The sequence below is a fragment of the Amblyomma mixtum genome, chromosome 9, assembly GCF_055824585.1.
Source record: "Amblyomma mixtum isolate Tamu chromosome 9, ASM5582458v1, whole genome shotgun sequence".
NCBI lineage: Eukaryota > Metazoa > Arthropoda > Arachnida > Ixodida > Ixodidae > Amblyomma > Amblyomma mixtum.
Window position 1 is genome coordinate 73,081,609 of NC_143020.1, and position 23,860 is coordinate 73,105,468.

At 50.3% G+C, this 23,860-nt stretch overlaps 1 protein-coding gene across 1 annotated transcript in view; it reads right to left on the bottom strand.

Annotated features, from left to right (window-relative positions):
- Nucleotides 1-687: 687 nt before the first annotated feature.
- The window catches only part of LOC149329713 (uncharacterized), a 190,173-nt gene continuing 167,000 nt past the window's right edge, over nt 688-23,860 (bottom strand). Inside the window, exon 2 of the mRNA XM_089560432.1 lies at nt 688-2,047. Coding sequence (XP_089416558.1) covers nt 917-2,047 — 1,131 coding nt within the window. The 3' untranslated portion in view covers nt 688-916. The remainder of the gene's footprint in view (nt 2,048-23,860) is intronic.

A 23,860-nucleotide genomic window follows, 5' to 3' on the forward strand; every position in this document is an offset into this window, starting at 1 on the left:
CACTATTCCGCGGACGATTATCGTCATGAATGGCGAAATCATGTAAAAGGAAAGGAATTATACGCGACACGAATCCAAAGTCGAGGCTTCAAGCTGAGACGACAGCATTCTCATCGAGGCAAGCACGAATGATGGGGCATGCGTAGCTTCCGACGGGGGCGATGTCAATTTTCGGGCCGTGAGCAAGAGGGGTGTTTAGAAAAAGTTGCTGCGGGGCAGCCTACCTTCTGTCGCCCGTCTAAAAAAGGCCTTTTTTCGGAACAGAACAACGCTGCTTTAGTTGTCCTCATACGGAAGAAATGCTCGAAGATACAACGTGCATAAATCAAATGAGGCTGTTCTACGTTTGGCTGGCTTCCTCTGATTCTAACTTAAAAAACGCCAATTGGAAAAAAATCGTTTTTTTTTTTTTTCAAAATATTGTATATGTCGTAACTTTGAAGTGTTTCCATTCAAGGTGTCAAAAGTATCTCTGGCTTTATGATGTTAGCAGATAATACTTAACACGATTACGATGATGTCGCTACAATTATGTCTTCGCGCAATTCAAGACTGGACATCGCAAATAAATTGCAAATGACGGCCAGCGTTTTTTTTATCGCATCAAAATGATATAATCGGAAATGGACACAATAAGCGGTTACCATTCGTTGACGAGAGTTTCGAGAAACACGCAGCACTCCCAGCGAGGGGGGAATAACATATTTTATTTAGTTATTTACACTTTTCATTTCATGGTAGGGTACAAGTGAGGGTCGCAAATGAAACAAAATTAGAAGCTATTTCTGTGCAGTGTTTCTAATCAAAGCTGTTGGGAAAGAAGCCTTCATATCAGTGTTTTCAGGCGAATTTCTACCTAACGCAGAGGTAGTTCCTAATGAACCAAAGAAAGAAATGGAGCGTGCAAGGGCGTTCACTAATACGAAGTTGTAAGGGATGGCCCGTGTCCGCGCTCAGGTTTGGTTCGGGGCAGCAGTTCCAACTTTATCCGAAGCTGATCACTATCTACGTACCCGTCACTGATGAGATTTTCGATATAAAAGAGATAAAGAGGGAGACAAGTCTCGTTGCTTGATGTCGTTGGCTTTTGATGACCTGGGTGAGATGGCTCTAGTTGAAATTTCCGTACAAGGTCTTCCCTTCCTCTCGGATGAATGACGCTCATCCTGACTTTGTGCTTGAAAGGCCACTGGACTTCGTCGTCCATGTCGCCCTTGTGCAGGGTGTACTTGAATCGCAGCCATACATATCCACTGCCACGCCAGAACATGACTCCAGGAGACATGGAGTAGCCGCGAAGGTACACCTTCTCGCTGTCGTAGTCAGCCCTGCCTATCAGCATCGCCTCGTCTTGAAGAGATTTCACTCCTTTTACAAGAAACTCGCAGTGCGCCCCTTGTTGCGCACTCACTGTAGGCACATCGGGGACGGGCTGCAATGTTTTTTGAACGCTCTGCTTCAAATCAACCTTGACTTGTTCAATGCTAGCTGCAATCTGCGACAAGTCGTCTCGCGTTGCACTGAATTTATCGTACAGTACTTTTTCTACACATTTTATAGTTCTCAAACAAGTGTTAACTGTATCGTTGCATGTCACAAAACATTGTTTCAGTTCAGCATTGGAGGATGTTATTTCCTCATGGTTCTGCCTTGTTAGAGTCGTTAGTCCTTCACGCACCGCCTCCTTTAGTGTGTTTATGCCATGAGATATTTCGCCTAATCGGTCCCCATGCGTGCTGATATCAACTGCCATTGGCCTCAGATATGCTGTGATTTCAGCCGCCTGCCTTTCGAAGGCTCCTCTGAAAGAAGTCAACGATGCAGCCTCATCCGCGTGAGCAGGTGCAACTTCGCATTCAGATGCCACAGATGTCGAAGTGTTGCAAGAGTCCGACCGGAGATGCGTGCACACGTCTCTGCAAAGGACGGTGGCCGAGCACTTGGGACAACGGACGGAGTGGTGTTCGCATTCCAGCTGGAAGTGCTGCGTGATTCCTGAAGCAGCGGTAGCATACTGGCAGCCACTACCTTCATTCCAGCACTTCACCTGCAATGATACAAAAGAAGTCACTTGGAGAGATGCTTGGTTTGGTTTGGTTTGGTTTATTGGAGTTTAACGTCCCAAAGTAACTCAGGCTATGAGAGACGCCGTAGTGGAGGGCTCCGGAAATTTCGACCACCTGGGGTTCTTTAACGTGCACTGACATCGCACAGTACACGGCCCTCTAGAATTTTTGCCTTCATCGAAAATCAGCCGCCGCGGCCGGGTTCGAACCCGCGTCTTTCTGGGAAGAAGCCGAGAGCCGTAACCACTGAGCCACCGCGGCGGGGCACTTGGAGAGATGCTATGAATATGCGGCGAGGGACTTGTGACGTTTTCTAGGGTAGGTGAGTCGGAAATAACCACTCGGTTGTGGGAGTTTGATGGTGGTAGAATATTTTTCATTAGTCTTCGTTGAATAGATTTTTAAAAAATTAAACGCTGGTCGTGACTAACATTTACCAAGGCAATCACATTTTAAATTTTTTGTGTATAGTGAATTTGCATTGTGTACCTTAATCTGTGTGTCGTACGGATATCGCGGAGAAAAATATTGTTGTCGTTCAGATTAACTATTGTTTGCCTCACCATTCGCCACACATTTTTGAAAAAAAAAATGAGAATGTTACTTAGAACTGATACATTGTGTTCGAGAAAGGTGCCCAACTTATCTGCGAGCAGCCCAACAACAGGTGGGAGGTCACACTGTTTTGTTCAGCGAAGATTACGATGGCCTGCCCCTGATAGCTTTGGCAACGCTCCAGCGCTGAATCCTAGGCTGCATCGAGGAGCTGCAGGACAACTCCACAGCGGCGGATTCACTCACCCACGGTAGAGTGGCATGCGAACTTGAAATCTAAGAGGCATTTTTTCAGTAAGCTTTTATGATCAGGAAACTTCTCCGTAACGCTATGGGAGAGCTTCATATGTTGACCGCGCCTTCCACGAGGCGGCGCTAAGAGTCCTGTGGGGGCAACGACGCTACGAAGCGAGCGTCTCTACGGCCGCGAGTCTACGGGCGGAGTGGGACGCCGGCGGTGCGGCAGCAACTATTTTCTCATTTCACTTTGCCTTCGTTTGCAAAATAAGTACAGTGCACGCGACGTGCAAGATTGCATTCTACGGAGGTACGCAGGACAAGGCCTCGCTGTTCTGTCGGCCGAGCGACGCCGAGAAGCGTAAAATATGGGAGCGGGCGATACCTCGACAGGAAAGCGGTGGATTTAGCTTAGACTCCAATCATGTCTGTGTCTGCAAGAGACATTTGGCCCCGCGGATTTAATTCTGGCTCACGAGTTCGTGATCAACGGAGAAGCAGTGTCGCCGCAACGCCAGACGCTGAAACTAAGGGCCGGCGCCGTCCCACGGATATTTGAAGCCCTACCAGCGTACTTGAGCACGAATCTGTGACGTTGTTGCATTTCAGACAGGTTGGTTGGTTGGTTTATTGGGTTTAACGTCCCAAAGCGACTAAGGCTATGAGAGACGCCGTAGTGGAGGGCTCCGGAAATTTCTACCACCTGGGGTTCTTTAACGTGCACTGATATCGCACAGTACACGGGCCTCGAATTTCTCCTCCAAAGAAATTCAGCCGCCGCGGCCGGGATCGAACCCGCGTCTTTCGGGCCAGCAGCCGAGCACCATAGCCACTGCAGCCACCGCGGCGGCCGCAGACAGGTGTACTTTTCAATGTGCGTATGGCTTTTGATGCGAAAGCACTACTTCATGGGGTCAAACCCAACCAAGAATCTTGTCTCGCTTTGAATTTAAGGGTGCAGAAATAAAATAAAAATTGCCGCGACTGGAAATTTCGAATCCCCGGCGGCGCGAACGGATGAGCTTCGCTGGCCACATCACGAGAGCACTGTGCTCTCGCATCAACGTTGTTGTTGCCTCAAAAACGATGGCGCACACTCACGATGGGAGACTGGCCAGCGTTTCATGCAGACCCAAACAGGAAAAAACTAAACTGCAACACACTCTCGCACTGCGCGCATTGTACGCCGTCGTCTTCATCAACGTCCACCTTCGGAACGAACACATCAGACCAGCTTAACCTCGATCAGAGCTTAACTTCAGACTAATATCGTCGCAGACGTGCCAACGACCCAACAAAGCAAAACCTTGAGCCAAACACGCTAAACACATGCGTTCGCATGTCTGCTTGGTTTAACCGCGTTAAACCCCTAGCGCTTTATATTTTTTGTACATGTTTCTCCGTGATTTTTATCATTGCTCATTTTTGGTTTAGTGCGTGGCCGCTCACAGCTTGTCTCTTATTTTTGTTGCGCGAAGCCAGCAGATGAGCTATGAACAATACAAATTCACAATTTCCTTGCACTCGTCAGCACGTCCGTAGTCACAGCGCGACAAAGTGTAAATAAATGGCTTATGCAGCGAGAGTTCAGCAGATGGCTATGGCACCTCCGAAAGTGTCAGCAAAAAAAAAAATTGAGATAGCACCATCAAACTGCCGGTGCATTCGTCATATGATCGCTTTTGTAGCGCGCACTCCTGTTCTTAAAATACGACCATAACCGTCTTGTTTTCAGCATTATTGCGATTGCAGTATTATGCAGCCTTGTGCACTTGGATGAACACGACTCGGCCGAGACAGGCGCAACCCAGACACATATAGATACGTTACTGATCGCTATGCTAGATCTTCCAAGATGACACTGTATACGCAAGTTGTGGTAAAAATGAATGCGAAGGCTTTTTAGTCTCTCGATGTTGCGGCCAAGCTTTCAGGTGATAACCTGTAAAGTAGCGTCCATCCTAAGCCCAAATACCGATCCCCAGAAAGCACAACTGCCAAGAGAATATGAACCTGTTGGCCGGAAAACAGCCGCTGCGAGGAGGGCTCACACGGCGACTTCTGCCCCCTCGCCAACAGGCGCGCCCCTAGCGGCGGGGGTCGCGGCGCGTTCGCACGGGGAGTCAGACGTGCTGTTCGTCGGCTCCGCTGATTTTCAGCCGGAGCAGCGGAAGTTTCCGCCTGACCCTAGCAAGTTCAACCCCAACGTGCACCGAAAGCTGTCGGGAACATCTGGACACCAGTTTTTCCAAGGTGGGCCCGGTTAAACCCCTTTTTCGGGCAACACATGGCCCGATCGGGCCGGTGGCGCGGCTAGGCCTAACGGCCGAACCGGTAACCGGCACATCGGGGCCTCTGGCCACTGACGCCAGTATGGCTGCTCCGCAAATCTCCTGCCGAGGCTACGACCCCGAAAACATGCACTGGACAACGGTTAACCCAGCGGCAACCGAAGGCCCAGTTTCGGCAACGGTTACCCCAGCGGCAACCGGAGGCCCAGATTCGGCAAGATTTCGCAGCGCCGCGTTGAACGCCGCAGTGCTGCGCCGAGCGCAAGACCAAGCCTTAAAGCCGGCGTCCGTAGACGCGGCCGGCGTTCACGCCGGAAACCAGCAGTCACCCGCCCCGCACGCGTCGGGCCGCAGTCGGCGACTGCTCACGAAGTGGAAACCGCCTGTTATACCCAAGCCTGCTCCAGACGACTACGTCGTCGTCATCAAGCCCCGGACCCGCGTCTCGTTGTACGAGACTTTCCAGGAGACCGGCTACGGCCGGGCGTTCACGGCTCTCCTGGGCACGCAACCCGCAACTGACCTTACCATAATACCGGTAAGAGAACAAAACCTCATTATTGTTCATACTGCGAAACCTGAGCTAGCCGACCGGATCATCGGCGAATTTGAACTTAATGGACCCGACGGGAGGGTCCCCCTTGTGGGGCACCTGCGCCAAGACGGCAAGGACGTCTGCTACGGCGTCATTACCGTCCGTAACTCTGAAACTACGGACTCGCTCCGTACTAGGCTCCAATGGCGCTACGGCACCATCGTGGAAGTGCGAAAATTTGGGACATCCAACAAAGCGAGACTGACTTTTGCCGGAACAGAGAAGCCACGTTTCGTGCACTACGATTCAGAGCTTGTACAAGTTAGGCCTTACCAGCGAACCATTCCAGCCTGCCGACATTGCGGTGTGGTCGGCCACCGCGTGGACGCCTGCCCCGGCCAGAGGCTGGACCGGTGTGGCCTGTGCGGACAGCAGGCTCTACTCGTTGAGGGGGTGCGGGCCCCTCACCAGTGCAACCCAAAGTGTTCAGTGTGCGGCGGGGCCCATGCCACGGGGGGCCCTGCGTGTACGGCTAAATATCGCGCTATCCAGCCCCCGCATGCCGAGCGCGGCCGTAAATCGAAGCGGAATCGACGCAAGCGTGGCAAGCGTCGCCCGGACAAGCTGAAGGCCAAGGCTGCCGACCAAGCCATGGACCAGCCTGTGAATTCCTCTACCGGGAGCCAGGGGAAACCTCCAGCTGCGCCACCGCCGCCTCAAGCCGGTGCAGCGAAGCCCCTCGGACCTCCCCAGAACGGCGGCTCCAAGACGTGGGCAAACGTTGTCAAGCAACACTCCCAGGTGAGCGGCGCGGGCAGGGCAGCTTCTCCCTTCCCTCCCCCTTCCCAATCCCAACCACGGCCAATCTCTGCCGAACAAAAAGAAATATCTGCTCTCCGCGAGCAGGTTGCAAATTTTCAAAAGCGCCTCGCAATAGCGGAGGCCCGCCAAAATTCCCCCAACCACACCTCTGCCTCACCCGCAGCAGAGGCAATGGAAAGCGACGCAACCCCTTCAGGACAGGCTGCGCATGCCCTCACGGCACTCGAGGCGAGAGTGAGCGCGCTCGAAACTGAAGTTAACAACAGAATAGCCGCATTGGAAACGCAAATCAATGCCACACTTACGGCGGCACTCAACAAAATTAGCCACCTTGCGGCATCTATCCCAAACCTCATAACCGCTCAGTTCGCTCAACTCACCCGCGCTCCCAAGCGCGCTGGCCCGCTCAAAACCTTCGCAGGCCGGCAGCTCAAAGCGTCTAGGCGTCGAATCGCCGGAGAAGAAGAAGAGGTCCCCTGTGCCATCCCCAGTATAGAGAACGCTCCTCTCTTTGGAGCCACTGGCTCTCAAGCCTCCTCTCTCCAAACTCACAACTCTACCCTTGATCATGGCGGGCGCCCCTAGAAATAGGAAGCATCCGCGAAGCAATTCGATCCCTATTCAAATTGTACAGTGGAACTGTCGCGGATTCAAGGCACGCACAAAGCGAGCCGATCTACGCCTTTTCCTTACAACTTTCCCAGAATTACCTGCTGTGGTGGCCCTTCAGGAGCCAGGAAATGGTGCCACCCTTGCCAGTTACACGGTGTACCAGCAGGATGCGCAGAGCTGCCTCTGCGTACATAAAAATTACACGGCCTCCCAGGTTGACCTGGATCTTAGCGCTAATTTCTCCTATGTAATGGTGACGATCCTTCCGCTACGCAAACAGGACCCCCCATTGCACATACTCAACATTTACTGTCCCCCAAAGCTACCAAATGTTACATTCGCAGACATCTTCAGCCGGGCTTTGAAGGTCGCGAATCGGGATCCCCTCATAATCGTTGGGGACTTTAATGCTCCCAGCACCTTATGGGGGTACACACGTGAAGAGAAACGCGGACGCAAGTTGGCGGAGCTTGTTTCCACACTGGGCCTTACTCTTCACACGGATCCCGCGCAACCCACTCGTATAGGTAACTCCGTTACACGCGATACGTGTCCGGACCTCACCTTTACGAAAAATATTCGCTATGCAGATTGGAGGAACACCGAGGAATCCCTCGGTAGTGACCACTGCATAATTACCACTACAATCCATACCAAACCACTCACAAGACCACAGGCCAATGCAAAACTACCCGACTGGACCAAATTTAGGAGCAGCTACACCAATCCTCAATCAATAATGGACCAAGGATACTCAACGTGGTCCCAACACCTGGTATCCCACTTGAAATCAGTCGAGCAAAATGTTCAACTCTCAGAGGCGAGCCCGGCGGTGGATAACCACCTCCTCCACCTCTGGGAGGCACGACACAGCCTAGTCCGCCGCTGGCGTCGTCAAAAACACAATCGGAAACTCAAAATTCGCATCGCGGATATCACCCAACAGGCGGCACAATACGCGGCCCAACTCGCCGACTCCAATTGGGTGCACCGATGCAACACTGCAGCTCGGCAAATGTCGAGTCGGAGTACGTGGCGCCTCTTCCGCGCCCTTATTGATCCGGCACAAACCCGTACTGAGACACAAAAACAGCTTCAAAGGGCTATACATAACTTCACTGGAGACACGGCCAAACTGGCCGATGCGCTCCGCGACAAATATTTGAGTATACACCAGGATCCCCGTGGTCAGGCGTACTCGTATGCAGGTTCCGAGAACGCGGATTTGGATCAACCGTTCCAGCTCCATGACCTAAAAGCGGCCCTGGCTAAAATGAAGCGAGGTACAGCACCAGGCCGAGACAGGGTGACGGTAAAGCTTATTGCCAACCTCCCAGATCCCGCCTACGAAACTCTCCTCGATTACTTCAACACTATCTGGATTGGAGGCACAGCACTCCCCATAGATTGGAAAACGGCACTAGTAACTTTCATTCCCAAGCCAGGTAAAGCCATTAACACCGACAACCTCCGGCCCATCTCCCTCACTTCGTGTGTGGGGAAGCTGATGGAGACTATGGTCCGCGACAGATTGTCGGCTTTCCTGGAACAGCAAAACATTTTCGCAGACACCATGTACGGTTTCCGCCCACACCGATCCGCACAAGATGTCCTGTTGCAACTTCACAAGGAGATTCTCGACCCCGTCGAGCACCCCAGCAATGATAAAGTAGTCGTCGCACTTGACCTGCGGGGGGCTTTCGACAATGTGACCCACGAGATCATCCTATCCCACTTGTCGCAAACAGACTGTGGGCGCAATACTTTCAATTATATCAAACAATTCCTTACAGATCGCCAATCCTATATCCGGCTGCAAGACACAGAATATGGCCCATATCAACTTGGCACACGAGGGACCCCACAGGGAGCTGTCCTCTCGCCATTACTATTTAATCTGGTCATGATGAAGCTCCCTACCCAGCTGGCAGAGGTCGCCGGTGTGCAGCACGCTCTGTATGCGGACGACATCACCCTCTGGGCAACACAACAATCGGTTGGAGACATCGAGACCAACCTGCAACAAGCGGCAGCTATTGTGGACGAATACGCTCGTCGCTGTGGTCTTGAATGCTCCCCGAGCAAATCTGAATTTGTGCACATACGCCCCAACTCAAAGTGCACAACCAAAATTGCCCTTTCCCTACTTAGCGGACCGATACCTGAACACGAGGAGATCCGGGTACTGGGGCTTTTCATTCATCATAGGCGCAAGATAGACACTACCCTAAACAAGCTACGTAAGGTGGGGGACCAGGTGGGTCGGATGCTCCGCCGGGTGTCCAATAAAAGGGGGGGACTACGATGCAAAGATGCCCTGCGGCTGGCCAATGCATTCGTGACCAGCCGGATTTTATATTCGGCTCCCTACCTCCACCTACGCAAATGCGATGAGAATGCCTTAGAAGTAGTTCTCCGCAAGATTTATAAGAGAGCGCTCGACCTCCCCATAACGACGTCCAACAAGCGTCTCCTCGGTCTGGGGATGACCAACACCTTTGGGGAGTTACGAGAAGCTCATCTTAACAATCAATACTTGCGCCTAAGCAAAACACCTGCGGGGAGCCGCCTTCTGACCCGCTTACACATATCCTACGCAACACATACAGAAGAACGGGTCCGCATCCCTGAAGCCTGGCGCTTTGCACTCCAGGTGCGACCCCTTCCGAAGAACATGACTGCAGACACCCATGATGGTCGCCGTCTTGCGCGGGCGGAGGCTATTTCTCAACAATATGGCCATAAGCCAGGTGTCTTCTATGTGGATGCGGCCGGCCCACACCATGGGGGTTGGTACACGGCGGCCGTCATCCACCAAAACACTACAGTTCAGGGCCTTACTTTCCGTGCCCCAAACATTACATTTGCGGAAGAGATCGCCATTGCACTGGCCGCCGCAGATCCAGAGTCCCGAGTCATTATTACGGACTCCAGGGGCGCCTGCCGCAATATTGAGCAAGGGTATATTCCAGACCGTGCTTTCAAAATTCTCCACGCATGCGAATACACAGGGTTTCCGACCCATCGTACCATCGTGTGGGCTCCGGCTCATGCGGGTCTTGAGGGGAACGAGGCAGCAGACGCTGCCGCCCGCGCGCTTACTCACCGGGCGTCGCCTCATCCGCAGCCTGATCCGGAATTCAATTTCAATCCGGCCATCACCTTTAAAGAGATCACCTCTCTTTATCAAAATTTTCATGGTCTCTATCCCCCTCCCTGTAAAGGCCTCACCAGGGTGGAGGAGCGCTGGCTTCTCCGCCTCTATACCAATACTGTACTGTGCCCGGCAGTACTTAAGCACTTCAATTCTTCTTTCTCGGGCGCGTGCCCACACTGTGAGGAGGAGTTTTCGGACACCTACCACATGGTGTGGGCATGCCCTTCCAATCCTGCCTACCCACCCCTCCTCCACCCCACTCGAGAGGACTGGGAAGCTGCCCTGCGCGGCTGCTCCGAACTCCATGCCCAACAGGCATTGGTAGCTAGAGCCCGGGCCGCTGCGGAAGCTACAGGGATCCCGGACTAGGGATCCCTCCTAGTGTTTGTAAGGGGCGGGCCCTTCCGGCTCGCCCCATCGACCTCTCACTGTAAATAGAAATAAAAGTTTTCCTCCTCCTCCTCCTCCTCCTAGCGGCGCGCGCTGTCCCTATATGAAACTTTGGCCGGAGTTTCGTGATGGTATAAGCAAAGCAAGATACCCTGGTAAGCATATGCGGCGAAGGTAGAAACAGGCAGACGTCGGCCGTACGCGACGGGAACGCAAGGCTCCACGCTGTATTTAATCACATGCTAACCATGGAAACACTAAACGCAACCAGCAGGACGAGATACTCCGCTTTTGGTTACCTGAAAACTTGGAAATGTGATACAGTAATGAAAAATCTATGAACTCATTGTGTCTTCGTGAAAAGGTAAATTCGAAAAAACGGGATATTTCTTTCAAATCTCGATGTGGTATCTCTTTGCTGAGCAGGCTCAGTGATTAAACCGCGCTTTATCTTGTGGACAGGTCAACGTTCGAGGCGCAGCCTAAGCTAAAACCGCAGTTGCATGCTTTAATCATCATCGAGACTTCCGAGCTTACGACGAAAAGTTCGATACCACCGAGTTTCTTACGGAGCTCTCCAATAGGCATAACATCTGCAGCAGTCGAAAGCAGCGCAGACTGAGCAGTTTTCCTGTCACCACATCAGAGCTTTCATGTGAAACTTATTTCTCACAGCGGCTCTGGACGATCCTGTAGTTAGCGTAGCCGCGCACATATTTTTGCAGCTGAGATACTGCATAAGGTGGGAAGGATTTCGAATTTTTACGCTTCTGCAGCTTCATTAATTTCCGGATATGGTTTCTGGTTCATGGGGGTTTAAACTCCAAAAGCGTCTGAGGCAGTGAGAGACGCGGTACTTAAGGGCGCCGGAAATTTCTATCCCCTGGGGTCTTTTAACGTACATTGACATCGCATAGTACAGGGACCTCAAGAATTCGCCGCCATCGAAATTCAACCGCTGCGGCCGGTATCGAACCCGCGTCTTTCGGATCAGCGGCCGGGCGGCGTAGCGAATGAGCGACAGCAGCGGCATTATTTTACGGATACCACGCCCGCCCAGCGCAACATTAAGCCGATAAAGGGGCTCCGCAAATATAAGAACATTTTACAGGGCTCTTTCATTGAACTTCACGGAAGCTGTAAGGGCTCCACTGTACGAGCTAGAAGCAAACCATGAAGCCTGATTACTTTTGACAAACACTGTACGTTAGGTTTTGGAAGCATTCCACATAAAAAAGAGGGGATTAGATTGTGTAGGCGATACTTCGGTCTGCCTTTTCAAGACCATGATGTGATATCTTGGACGGTTTGGTTGATGCCATCTCTTGTTTCTTTTTTTTTGCAGATGGCTGAAAATTTTTCTATATATTTGCTGGCTTGGCAGTAAATAAACTCGGATGATGTTAGCGCATGTTCTGCGTCAGTCTTTCTTGTGTATGTCTCTCAGTAGCGCTATTGCCTTTTCAGTCTGAATTAATACAGCCTCACCTGGCCCAAATTGACGTTCTTTTTAACGTTCTTTTAAATCGTGGACGAGATGAGCCATTTAATTTCGTTAGTTTTCCTCGGGGACAGAGATCCGCTGTAGAGAGAAATAGGACGGGGCGACTAAATATTCTTCACTGTTTATTGGTTTCTTTCCAATACAAATAAAAAGCCAAGCGAAAGCTAATGGCTACTAGCCTGAGGAGGCCCTCCCTCCACATACAGTTTCGACAGCATTACAGGAAGAATTAAACAAAAACAAACACACAAATTTGTAGTTGAACTCTGTTCAGTTCTATGTCATTCAGGATCCAATAGGAATCACTGTACACAAATATATACAACAGATTTCTTTGCCGTAGGGGGGACAGGAAGAAAAGAACAAAACAATATGAACACAGGTGCAAAGCTCAGTCATCGTGGCGAAAATATGTAGATATGAAAAACAGAAAAAAAAGAAAAGAAAGGCGACATCCAGTTCACCTTAGCTTTAGCTCTTTCCGGCGTCGTTTAGCGAGTCGGCCTGCTTTGAAAGGAGCGAATAGTCGCTATGAAGTGTGTGTAAATTGCTTATGCATTACGAGTTTGCTCAGAAAAGGAAAAGATTGTGGGAATATGACGCGCACTATCTAACTGGGAAGGACTAATGTGTGCATGAGACCTGCTGATTGCTGTTCAGCCACAAAGGCCTGAAGGTCAGGTAGGTCACCAGCCTGTGATGGAGATCGATGCCTGCGTGTGTCCTGTGGTCTGTTCGAAGAGGGGAAAGTTATAACGTATTGTCTGCGTTTCGCTGCAGCCGTCATTGATGCCAGAAGCCTTGAGAGGGGCTGTAAGTATACGAAACGGATATTATAAGAAACGCTGGCGGAAGTTTGTGGCTAGCGTGGAAACTTAAAAGAGACTGGAGACTTAAGCCGAAGCCTTTTATATCTTATATTGCCCCACCGTATCATATCACACAATTCGGTCAGACCTGTGAGGGATATGACCACCTTTAAGTCGTCCAATATACACTGAAGGAGACCAGTCTGTTATTCTCGCTCATCATAATGCTATCAGGGGGCGTCAATATAAAGCAAGCCCATTTATTGGTGGCAACACAGTCGTCAGGCGCTTCCCCTCGTTCCTTCAGCGATCGCTCCATATCATAGCCGGGGAAAAACCCCTGACGCCTCCTAAGGAACTAAAACTGATCGAATAAGAAGTTCGCGCCATCATAGGCGGCCGCATGCAGGCACCCTTTCGCATGCGGGAACAGCCAGCGTCCAACAAATCCGAAACATGTAGACAGAACGACTCGCCAGCTATAAACACTGCTCAGCATGCCTTTCGATTAGCTTGCGATAAGTTGAAGGCGAAAGGCATGCTGCCACAAAGCTTCTCTCACAGATGAAAGCGGAAGAAAAATTGCGCCGAGTCTTCTAGGCGTATTTCGTACTTAGCGCACTAGTGTAAAATACCACAAATAAACAAAAAAAGGCGCCTGTGGCTAAAGCGGTAGCGCGCACGTTTTGCGCCTGGGACGGCTGCTATAAGCAGTGGGTTAATTTAATATTGCAGTTGCATGTCTTAGGCATTTAATTGGCTCTGCTCCAGTATTTGTGTAGTGTACTAAAATATATTGAGGAAACATTTCAAATTTTGGGCTAAAAAATTAGTCAAAAGAGCTACTACTGGGGCTAGTTGGAAATACATACTTGAAGGAATTGGTGAGCGCTATAAAAACACGGAAAAGGAACGAATACACAGGACGAAGCGCTTTCTCATCATCATCATCATCATCATCAGCCTGACTACGCCCACTGCAGGGCAAAGACCTCTCCCATGTATTTCCAACTAACCCTGTCCTTCGCCAGGCGCGACCACCATATTCCCACAAATTTCTTAATCTCATCCGCCCACCTAATTTTCTACCGTCCCCTGCTACGTTTGCCTTCTCTTGGAATCCACTCCGTTACCCTTAAGGACCCGCGGTTGTCTTGCCTTCGCATTACATGCCCTGCCCAAGCCCACTTCTTCCACTTGATTTCAACTAGGATATCATTAACGCGCGTTTGTTCTTTCACCCACTACGGCCGCTTCCTATCTCTTAACGTTACAGCTACCATTTTTCTTTCCATAGCTCGCTGCGTTGTCCTTAACTTAAGCTGAACCCTTTTTGTTAGCCTCCACGTTTCTGCCCCATAGGTGAGTACCGGTAAGATACACCTGTTGCATACTTTTCTCTTGAGGGATATTGGTAAACTGCTATTCATGATATGAGATAACTTGCCATATGCGCTCCACACCATTTTTATTCTTCTAGTTATTTCCCTCTCATGATCTGGATCAGCTGTCACTACCTGCCCTAAATAGACATATTCTCTTACTTCTTCCAGCACCTGGCTACCAACTAGTGCACTGCACGGGCTCGGGCCGGCCCGAAATCCCGGGCCCGGCCCGCGGGCCTGGCCGGGCCGGGACATGATTTGGTTTGCCGGGCCTGGGCCGGGCCCGGGCCTGAAGTTGCGGGCCCGGGCCGGGCTCGGGCTTAAAGCTGCGGACCCGAGTCGGCCTTGGGTCCGTACAGAAACCGCTAGCGTCTGACTATTCATTCACTATTGCAGAGTGAAGTACATAACTGCGGCATTGGAGCAGCGACACGGATGAGCTATGGGTTATAGTACGTGCTGAGAAGAAAACTGAGCTTTATTTATTGAATTATTTATTGCCCTATTTCCACGCCGCGGTGGCTTAGGTTTTGCTCCTAGCCTCGATGGCCGAATTTCTATTTAGGCGGCAAGCATGACAGCCATGTACTTTGTAGTATAATTGCCGTGGCTGTTGGCTTCTGTCATGTTGAATAAACCCAGGCTGTCGAAATCATCGGAGCCCTTTGCTTCGGTATCTCTCACAGCCTGACTCCCCTTGGGCCCTTAAGCCTCAAAAACATAGCTTTTATTTTATAGCTATATTTTTCTCATGACAGAAGTTTCACAAACTAAAGCGCGTTTGGTTTTCTTTTTGATCAGCTGACCGGAACATCTCGTAAATGAAATAGCCACAAAAGCTCGCGTGAGTTTGTAAATCTCATCTCATAACCACATCTATATCCTTGCTTGCTTCTTCAGCCTGGTTGTCATCGCAAGTGTTTTGCCCTGTATGTTATCACGTGGTTCGCGCGTTATCTTGTGCTCCACCAGTAAGAGTGAAATTCAACCAGCCTTAATTGGCCTCGTTCGTCATCCGAAGACATACCTATACACTATTAGAAATGCATTGGGGAAGAACATATAAGTTAAAGACGCTTAGAGTCTTCAAACACACATCGTGAAATACTCAAGCCTTTTAGCTTTTCGTTTCTGCTTAAAGGCGACCATTTCGGCTATGAGTTCAACCTGAGAGATCGCGTTCACTAAAAAAAATGTCATCCCACAGCTTGCTATGCAGCTTTAATGTGTATATTTCCTGGGTGGCCAAATTTAACTAATTAAAATCATGGGGAAATGAAAGTCGTCTATTACGCTCGTATGCAGCCCTTTTTATTTGGCTCTCGGAACTTCCGAATTTATCTTTGCGCACATACACGAGGTCCCTGTCCACAAGACGGGCCTGGCGAGCACTGCTCTGAATCACTTCCTTCTGGGTTAAAAAGAACCAACTTTCTGCAAGCCACACTGTGGTTTCAGAACCTTTGTTGGCCAGTTCCTTATCGGTCTAGTAGCAGTCTACTTGCTGAGAGTGAGCAGTATCCCTCAAGCGTTACGGTGAAACGGGCCGGGCCGGGCCGGGCCGGGCTCGCTAGAGCGATAATTTAGCGGGCCCGGGCTTGAAGTAGCGGGCCTGGGCCGGGCTCGGGCTTCAGGTCTCGGGCTCGGGCCGGGCTTGGGCCTCAGATTAAGGAACGTGCAGTGCTCTACTGCCAACTGCGAACTGTTGTTCCCTTGCTAGGCTGTTTAACATTACTTTGGTTTTCTGCATGTTAATTTTTAGCCCCACCATTCTGCTCTGCCTGTCTAATTCATTGATCCTGCTTTGCAGTTCATGTCCTGAGTGACTTAGCAAGGCAATGTCATCAGCGAATCGCAAATTACTCGCAAGCGCTTTCTAACAACTGTTTAATCTCTAAAAACACGGAAAAGAGACGAACACACAGGACGAAGTGGTTAGAAAGCGCTTCGTCCTGTGTGTTCGTCCCTTTTCTGTGTTTTTATAGCGCTCACCAATTCCTTCAAGTAAAAAACTAGCATGCGTCTGATTTCATTCGAACGAAAACGTTACTTGTTTACACGACTGGCATACTGAAAACAAAAAAAAAGCCTGGAGTCGCGTATTTTATCGCGGCTATTTCTTCGCATGCTGTCACCCACATTCGGGTTAATTGCCCGTACTCTATGCGAAATAGGACTACTTTATTTACGTCACTTGGTAAGCATCCAGAGAGTCGAGGGGTACCGTCCAATCAGAATGCTTGTACCTGTACGCGCACAAGAGACCCACGCGCAGCGGCGCCATCCGTTATTAAAATATAAAGACAATCTATATAGATATGTTATAGCTTCTATTGTCTTCGTATGGAATTTCTTTTTGTATTCATAGATTATAGACTGTCTATGCACAAAAGCCTACTAAATGTGTATAGCCATAAGTCTATAGTTTGCTTATAGCATTTGTATTGCCTATGGACTGTTCTCTCGGATTTGTCTAAATAGTGTCTAGAGACCTTATAGACAGTAACGTACGGACAGTCTGTAGAGTGTCTAAAGAAAGTTTTGGGAGGAATGTTCTGGTTCAATGCTGAAACGATTCGGTTGCTAAACGTGCGTGGAGGCGAGGTAGTGCGTTCCTGCGCATTTCCACACCTTTTAGCGTACTACATAACAGCGCGATGTAATAACAGAGAGAAGAAGGTATTTCCATAATAACTTGTCATGGCGTTCTAGAGAGATTTCAGGGCATAGTTTTTTTATGCCGTCCATTTCACTTTCGCAAAGACATAGGTTAGGTTGATGTTGTTATAGAAAGTGTAACCGCATTGTCTTTTTTGTATTATACATGCGACTTACCGGGAAATTTTCGCAATGTCGGCTTCGTAGGGCACTGAAAATACTGCGTGGGAAAAAAGTTTTTGCCACAATATTGTTTTCGTCTGCATTGCTGCTTTTACTAAAACATGTGCGCTCTTTCAATCCGAGCTAACAGACGCCACAGTGCCTCTCATATGGAGTTAAGACGCACGAAGTCCACTGTACCACACAAGGTGGGGATGGTGGTGAAAACATTTATTCAAAAGGGACAGGAGGTATGCTTGGATCAGCCCCTAAGGGACCGATCCTTACAAACACTAGGTGGAGGTCCCTAGTTTGGGACCCAGGGGCGGTGGCCGCCGCCCGGGCGCCCCCGACTAAGGCTTGTTGGGCCTGTAAGTCGTGGCAGCCGAGCAGGGTCACCTCCCAGTCCTCCCAGGTTGGGTTGGGGATGGGGGCAATGCCGGATTGGAGGGGCAAGTTCACACCAGGTGATAGGTGTCCGAAGACACTGCACTACAGTGCTGGCAGCTGCCGCCAAAGGAGGGAGTTAAAAGAAGGTCGGATTTGGCCGGTTGGTCCGATCGTACGTTGGTCAGCGGTACTTTGTCCGCTCGTCCGGCGACACGTTGCCGGTTGGGGCAGCAACTCCAAACTTCTTCAGACAAAACTGATTTAATCAAGACGAGACCGAAATACAAACACTTAAAGAAAAGGCGGTTTAAAGAAAGGCTGTTAAAAAAAAGGCCGTCGAAAAGCGGCCGAGACTGGGACTCGGCGCGCTCCTTCCGCTCTTTGTTTGCAGCGGTTTTTATCCCCTCGATAATTGGGCGGAGCTTTAATAAACCGGCTCTCGACCAATTCCAACCAATACTGCTGCAGTGGCACTGCGCATACAAGTAGGCGGAGCCCAGTGCACGCCAGGGCCCGACTCTGGAGGCGCCACTGCTTAGCTAGACAGTCGGGGGTTTAAGGAGTCGTCGACCTTATTGTCCCCAACTCCCACTTCTATGTTTGTCAAGGGATCCTTTCAAGGGGTCGTCGGCCCCTTGGTTCCCGACAAGGCGGTCGCGGTCTTTCCCGCATCCTTGGACGGCATCCGAAGCGCGCGACCCGCTGTCGCCATTCCTAACCCCTCCCGACTTCAGACGGACACGGTAGGGGGGGAATTAGCCTACGGGCGCCGTAGGCTTCTGCCTTAACACCTCCCCACCAAGAATGTTGGGTGGACGCTCGCCGTACACACAACATACCAAAGCGCTCAAAAGTACAAAAGACCCGGCCGTGAACAGCAAAAAAAAAAAATAAACCCCGACAGCACACAAAAAAAAACGGATCTCAACTGAGCGCTGTACGAACAATATAAAAAAGGAGCGCTTCTGCGTCCTACTAACAACTGCACAAAGAGCATGTTCAAGACCACATGATGCATGCATCAACACTCACGCTCCTTAACTTCTTTTCACAAGCAACCACAATGGTCGAAACACTCGTAACATGGGAGTCCAACATCAATGCACTTGAGTTCACAGTCCACCACGTTCCCCCATGTTCCCCCACTCTCACCCACTGCCCCATTGTGTGCCCGAGCCAAGGAACATTTTTACGCTTTATGCGACCTGGCAGTGGCAGAGTGGGCTAAGGCTGAGGACATAGGCATTCGTCGCTAGCCACCAGGATCGAACCCCTGATCGGTTCTCATAATAGTAAACATTACGTGCCGCAGCGTGCACAATCCCCACATTCTTCCTGTATTTACCTGTATTTACCTCGAATTCCACGTCTTAAATGATCTCGTCATTTACTTGCGATACACATTTCGCCGTTACGGTACCGGCTTTTTCGTCAACAATCTGCTTCACGTAGTGGGCCTGATCCACTAGCAGTTCTTTTTTGAAGTTTGCGCAGCGAAAAAAAAAATTTTTACGTCCACTATTTCTTTTAACCTACATCGCAGAGCGTACTGCCGCGACAGAAAGAAATGCGAACAGCGCAGTGCCTAGGCGCTCCGCTGTTGGAATTTATTTTCGTCACGCTTATACTTGGCTGGCAACACAAATACACTAGAGACATCCGTGATACAATAATGTACCACTCTAGCGTCTTTTTGTTACTACCGAGATAAAAACGCATTGAAGGTCAATTCCGACTGCGCAGCGCGTGGGCGGCGTGCTGTTCGCATTTTCTTCTAGCGCCCCTGTACATTTTGCTAATCCTCTGAAGCTCGTCAGCGTTCAAGCACGAGGGAAAAAGCTCGGCACTGCACAAAGAGATTTGCAGGCTGGCCAACACGTGCAAAGTACGTGCAGAACTGGCTTTTTTTGAGGGGAAAGCGCGCTGCTCGCGCAGGTACTCAATGGGAGGGGTGACCGGTTTGCCCGGACAAAAATGCGGAGTCGGCCCGAGAGGGCGCTTTTCACTGGCGTCCGCAGCGCCCCTCTGCGAAGCTGCGGTACGCTGCGGTACCCCGATACGCTGCACTTCACGCTCGCTTTATCGCAGGCACCGTATTTAAAACCCTGCAAGCTTACACCATTAGAGACTATAACAAAGCTCATTTTGTAGCCCTACTTCTATTCTATATTTCTTTACTTTGCTAAAGCATTCGATAAAATTGATAACTCACTGATATTACTACAGAAACTAAGTGTGCTGAGCATTAACGCTGCAGTTCTTAACTGAATCCGTGGATTTCCTTCCTCTCAAGTTGAAGTTGTCACCACTAATAACGATGATTTCTCTACTGTACCACTTGGTTCTGGGGTCCCTCAAGGATCTGTACTTATTGGCCCGTTTACCTTTTTTTAATCTTCTAAATTGCCATTGCCGCTCCCCTCTGTAATGTGCTCTGTATACTGAGAGTAAAATAAATCAATAAATATCTCTTGCCAAGGAGCATGCTGGGAGGAAGGCGGGAGTGCGAATGAACAAAAGAGAGGGTGCTAATAACTCCCTCCCCATCCGCCCCCCGCCCCCCCCCCCCCCCCCCCTTCCCCCCGCAGATTGAAAACTCGGTGCTTGTGCACCAAGGCACAATCGGAAGCTTGGGGATTCATGGAATTGTCGGAACAGACGTCTGACCGTTCGGCATGTTTACTTGATGTAATGTTTGATATTACCCTATCTTACTCTACCTTTCGAAAGCTGGCAAAAAGTTCATCTCATTTTACTTCGGATGCAGTACCCTCATTTCTGAGTCGCATAAAAGCTGTGAAACCTTCCGAAAAGATGAGGAACAGTCGACAGGCTTCTCCAGGGTCCTCTCCAGAAGCCGTGATGTTAAACGTGATTCAACGCAGCAATTCATAGGCAGTTACAAGAACAAAACACAAAGCAAAAAGTGATACTAAATCCTCCCACACAGGTGATGACAGTAACGGCAAAAAAGAGAATAAATTAACGAAGGAAGTTCAGTGCACAACACGAGCGGGAACGTAGCACCCAATTCATGGAGCACAACGAACACGTTTCACGCTCGTAACTCCACGTACTTCGAGCCTCGAAAAGAAACATTCCAAACTCACTTTCCTCGACAACCCCAGATCTTGTAAAAGTTCACTGCATCGCTAAACTGCCCTGTCCGCCTCGCAACGTATGGGCGCTGCTGCGGCTCGTTGCGAGCTCGATTGCTTCGAGCTAACGGGTAAAGCGATCTCCGAGCTTCTTCCACGACTTGCAGCATTCTTCAAATACAAACTAAAACGAGAGAAAAAAAATTCGATCAAACATTACGGTGCATGCAGCAAGTGGGATACTTCGGCAGAGAAACGTACCAATGAAGCCGAAAATAGCAGTCGTAAACCGCTCACCTGCGGAAAGACCGCTGCTCTGCCGTATCTGTTTGCACGCGTTCTCTTTGCGCTGTTGGTCACTGAAATCGATTCGCCTGCTGTCATACACACAGGCGTGTCACGTTATGGCTTCGATAAACCTCTCCGCCACGCTATCCAACGCATGGAACGTGTGAGCCGCTGGCGACAATCAAGTTGTTCGCGCAGGGAGATACTTTTAGCATGCTTACAGCCACGGAGGTAGGGCCTATCCGGAGCTTTCCTTCCTCCATGCTTTTAGCACTCGATCTCGCCCCACGCTGCTCTCTGAGCATGCGCAGCGTTGATGAGGGTGCGTTCCAATACTCCCGAGTGGACGTCTACTTCATAGAGTTTCTTACTATTACTTAGAGGGAAAGCTGGCGGCGCTGCACTTCAGCCATCATGGACGCCCAAAGCATCATGGGGCGGGGAGCTACTTGTTGCGGAACAGTTGTAGTTTTTCAGGAACATGGAGTGTCATTACTAAGATGTTTCATTCCAAAAACGCTGTCTGTGTGTGCGCAGACCATGGAGGAAGAAAAAAAACTAGGAGGGAGTATGACGTCACAATCTTGAAGCCTAGTCATACAAAATATAATGGAAAGCATCATGGGAAATAGGCCCTCACGTGACAAGGCAGCGGTAGCTCTTAGCCGGATTTCGGTTCCGGTTTCGCTCTCTCGCTCTGCGAGCAACTGCGCGACCATCTGCTTGTGTTCACTGACGGCTCCGTGGTGAGCGCAAACTGCTCGCTCGCCGCAGCGGCCACCACCCCCGAGCGACGCGTGCGATGACTGCGGCGCAGTAGAGACCACATGCTCCTTCGCTGTGCCGATTCTGCAGTGCCGCGTCGCGAGATGCTCGCAGCCTACAGGGCGCTGGGAATCATACCGGACAGTCTCGAAGCGCTCCTGTGGCCGCGCGGCAGTGCGCGCACCCGACAGAACAATGGTGAGCCTCTGTGCGTTCATCGAGCAGGCGGACTTGACTTCTTGCTTGCTCTTCACCAGGTAGTGCACGCGTGACACGAACGCCTCGTGGGTGCTACCTCGGACGGTATACGTACGCGGCCGGGCGCCCCACCCCGGCCGCTAGTGCAGTGTGCAGCCCGCGCGATTAGTCCGAGACAGGACGCTACGTGCGCGCGGCTATTTAGTACATACAGTTTACTGCTTTTTGTAAGTGATTGTGCGCTGTGGCCGGGAGACACCGCGCAGGGGCTGACGTAAAGCCGCCGGCACTCTCTCTCGACAGCGAGAGAGAGAAATACTTCACTGCTGCATTTCACGTCGGAACCGCGTATGTGCGCGAGCGTATTCGGCGCGACTTGTGCATCGAAAACAGCGGAGAACGGCGGGCCCATGGGCCGGCCGAAGTTCGCCTGCCCGAGAAACAGAATCTTGCGCAGCGCGCCGGAGCGCTCGTTAAACACGTCCGTCCGCCGCGAGCGCTCTGGAAGCCATTGCGCAATTTTTTTAGAGGCTCGTTTTCTTCGCCTGCTCTCGAGTTCTCCGCTTATAGCATACGCTGAAATAAACGCTCCGTATGTGTGTTTAACGACGAAAGGAATTCCTCTCCATTCTCTTTGTGAACGACAGTTGAACAGTGACGATCGAGGTTGCGGCCGCACCCTTTGATGAAAAGTTTACCTGCAGTTTTCTACAGTGCACCCAAAAACTCGAGTGTAATCAACAGAGCGCTGAGACGCGGAGCCTTCAGACAACCTCGAGCTCGGTACGCATACTGCCAAACACAGGCGCTGCGCTTTTGCGATACAATCGGAGCACGGACGTTCACTAAAAAGCACCGCTGGTTGGCAGTCTGGTAACTGTGGAGGAGGGCCTATTTCCCAAGAGCCAGTGCGCAAAAGGGCCCTCGGCAGCGGTGTCAGAGGAGGATGGCTTGCAGAGGCTGAGCGCACTCTCTCCTGGTTTTTTTTCCTCCATGGCGCAGACGACTTACGCGCGAACGCTGTGTGCAAAAGCCATAGTAGTGAAAACGCGACGACACACGACGCCAATAAAAGGTTTTACTCTTCCGAAATGCCATTAAAAAACCTCTTAAAGTATCTAAGCAACAACATTTTTTTTTAAAACATATTTACTTTTAAAAGTGCGACTGTTAATTACGAAATATTAGTTTTTATAGTGTTCATTACTAGGCCAATAGGAGAGCGAGTCGTCTCTTATTTTGGGCAAACTTTGCACTTAAATGCTTTTCTGCTCGTTTGTTGCAATCATTAGACAAGATATTGAATGTTAGGACGTTTGTAGTTATCAAACAGCTTTATTTTTCTATTATTTCTTGGCCAAAAGTTGCAGTTCCGCAACAAGTAGCTCACCGCCCCATGATGCTCTGAGCGCCCATGGTGGCTGAAGAGGTCTCGAGGGGTCGCCGTGCAAACTCCCATAGACGGGCTGCCAGCTTTCCCTCTAGGTTTTTGTTTATTTCTCCTTCGGGCAACATACAGGTAATAGTAAGAAACTCTATGGTCTACTTAGACGTCTTACCGGAGAGCCGTCATTTTGAGACGTGTTCCATTTTTCACGAAGCCGTCCAAAAGACTGCTTCGCCGAAGTCAACATCGATGCAGGCTAACTTCCTGTCTAAAGATGGCGGAGCAGTTGGTGCAGTCGGAGCTGAGCGAGCCGTGCTCTTCGCTGGCACGGAGACGCACCATCTTTCAAGCGTGAGTCGTTCTGTTAAGTTGATTTTTATAAGAACTGGCGGCCAATAAAGCAGCCTTTGTGGACCTACGATTGCTATAGCAGCTTATATGTGGGAATTGCGCGGGAGGAAATCGGGCCGGTGAGATCGTCTGCTATGCGAGTGAGATCGTCTGCTAAAGCTGTAGCGATGAACGTACCATTATTGCAGCAAAAAACAAAA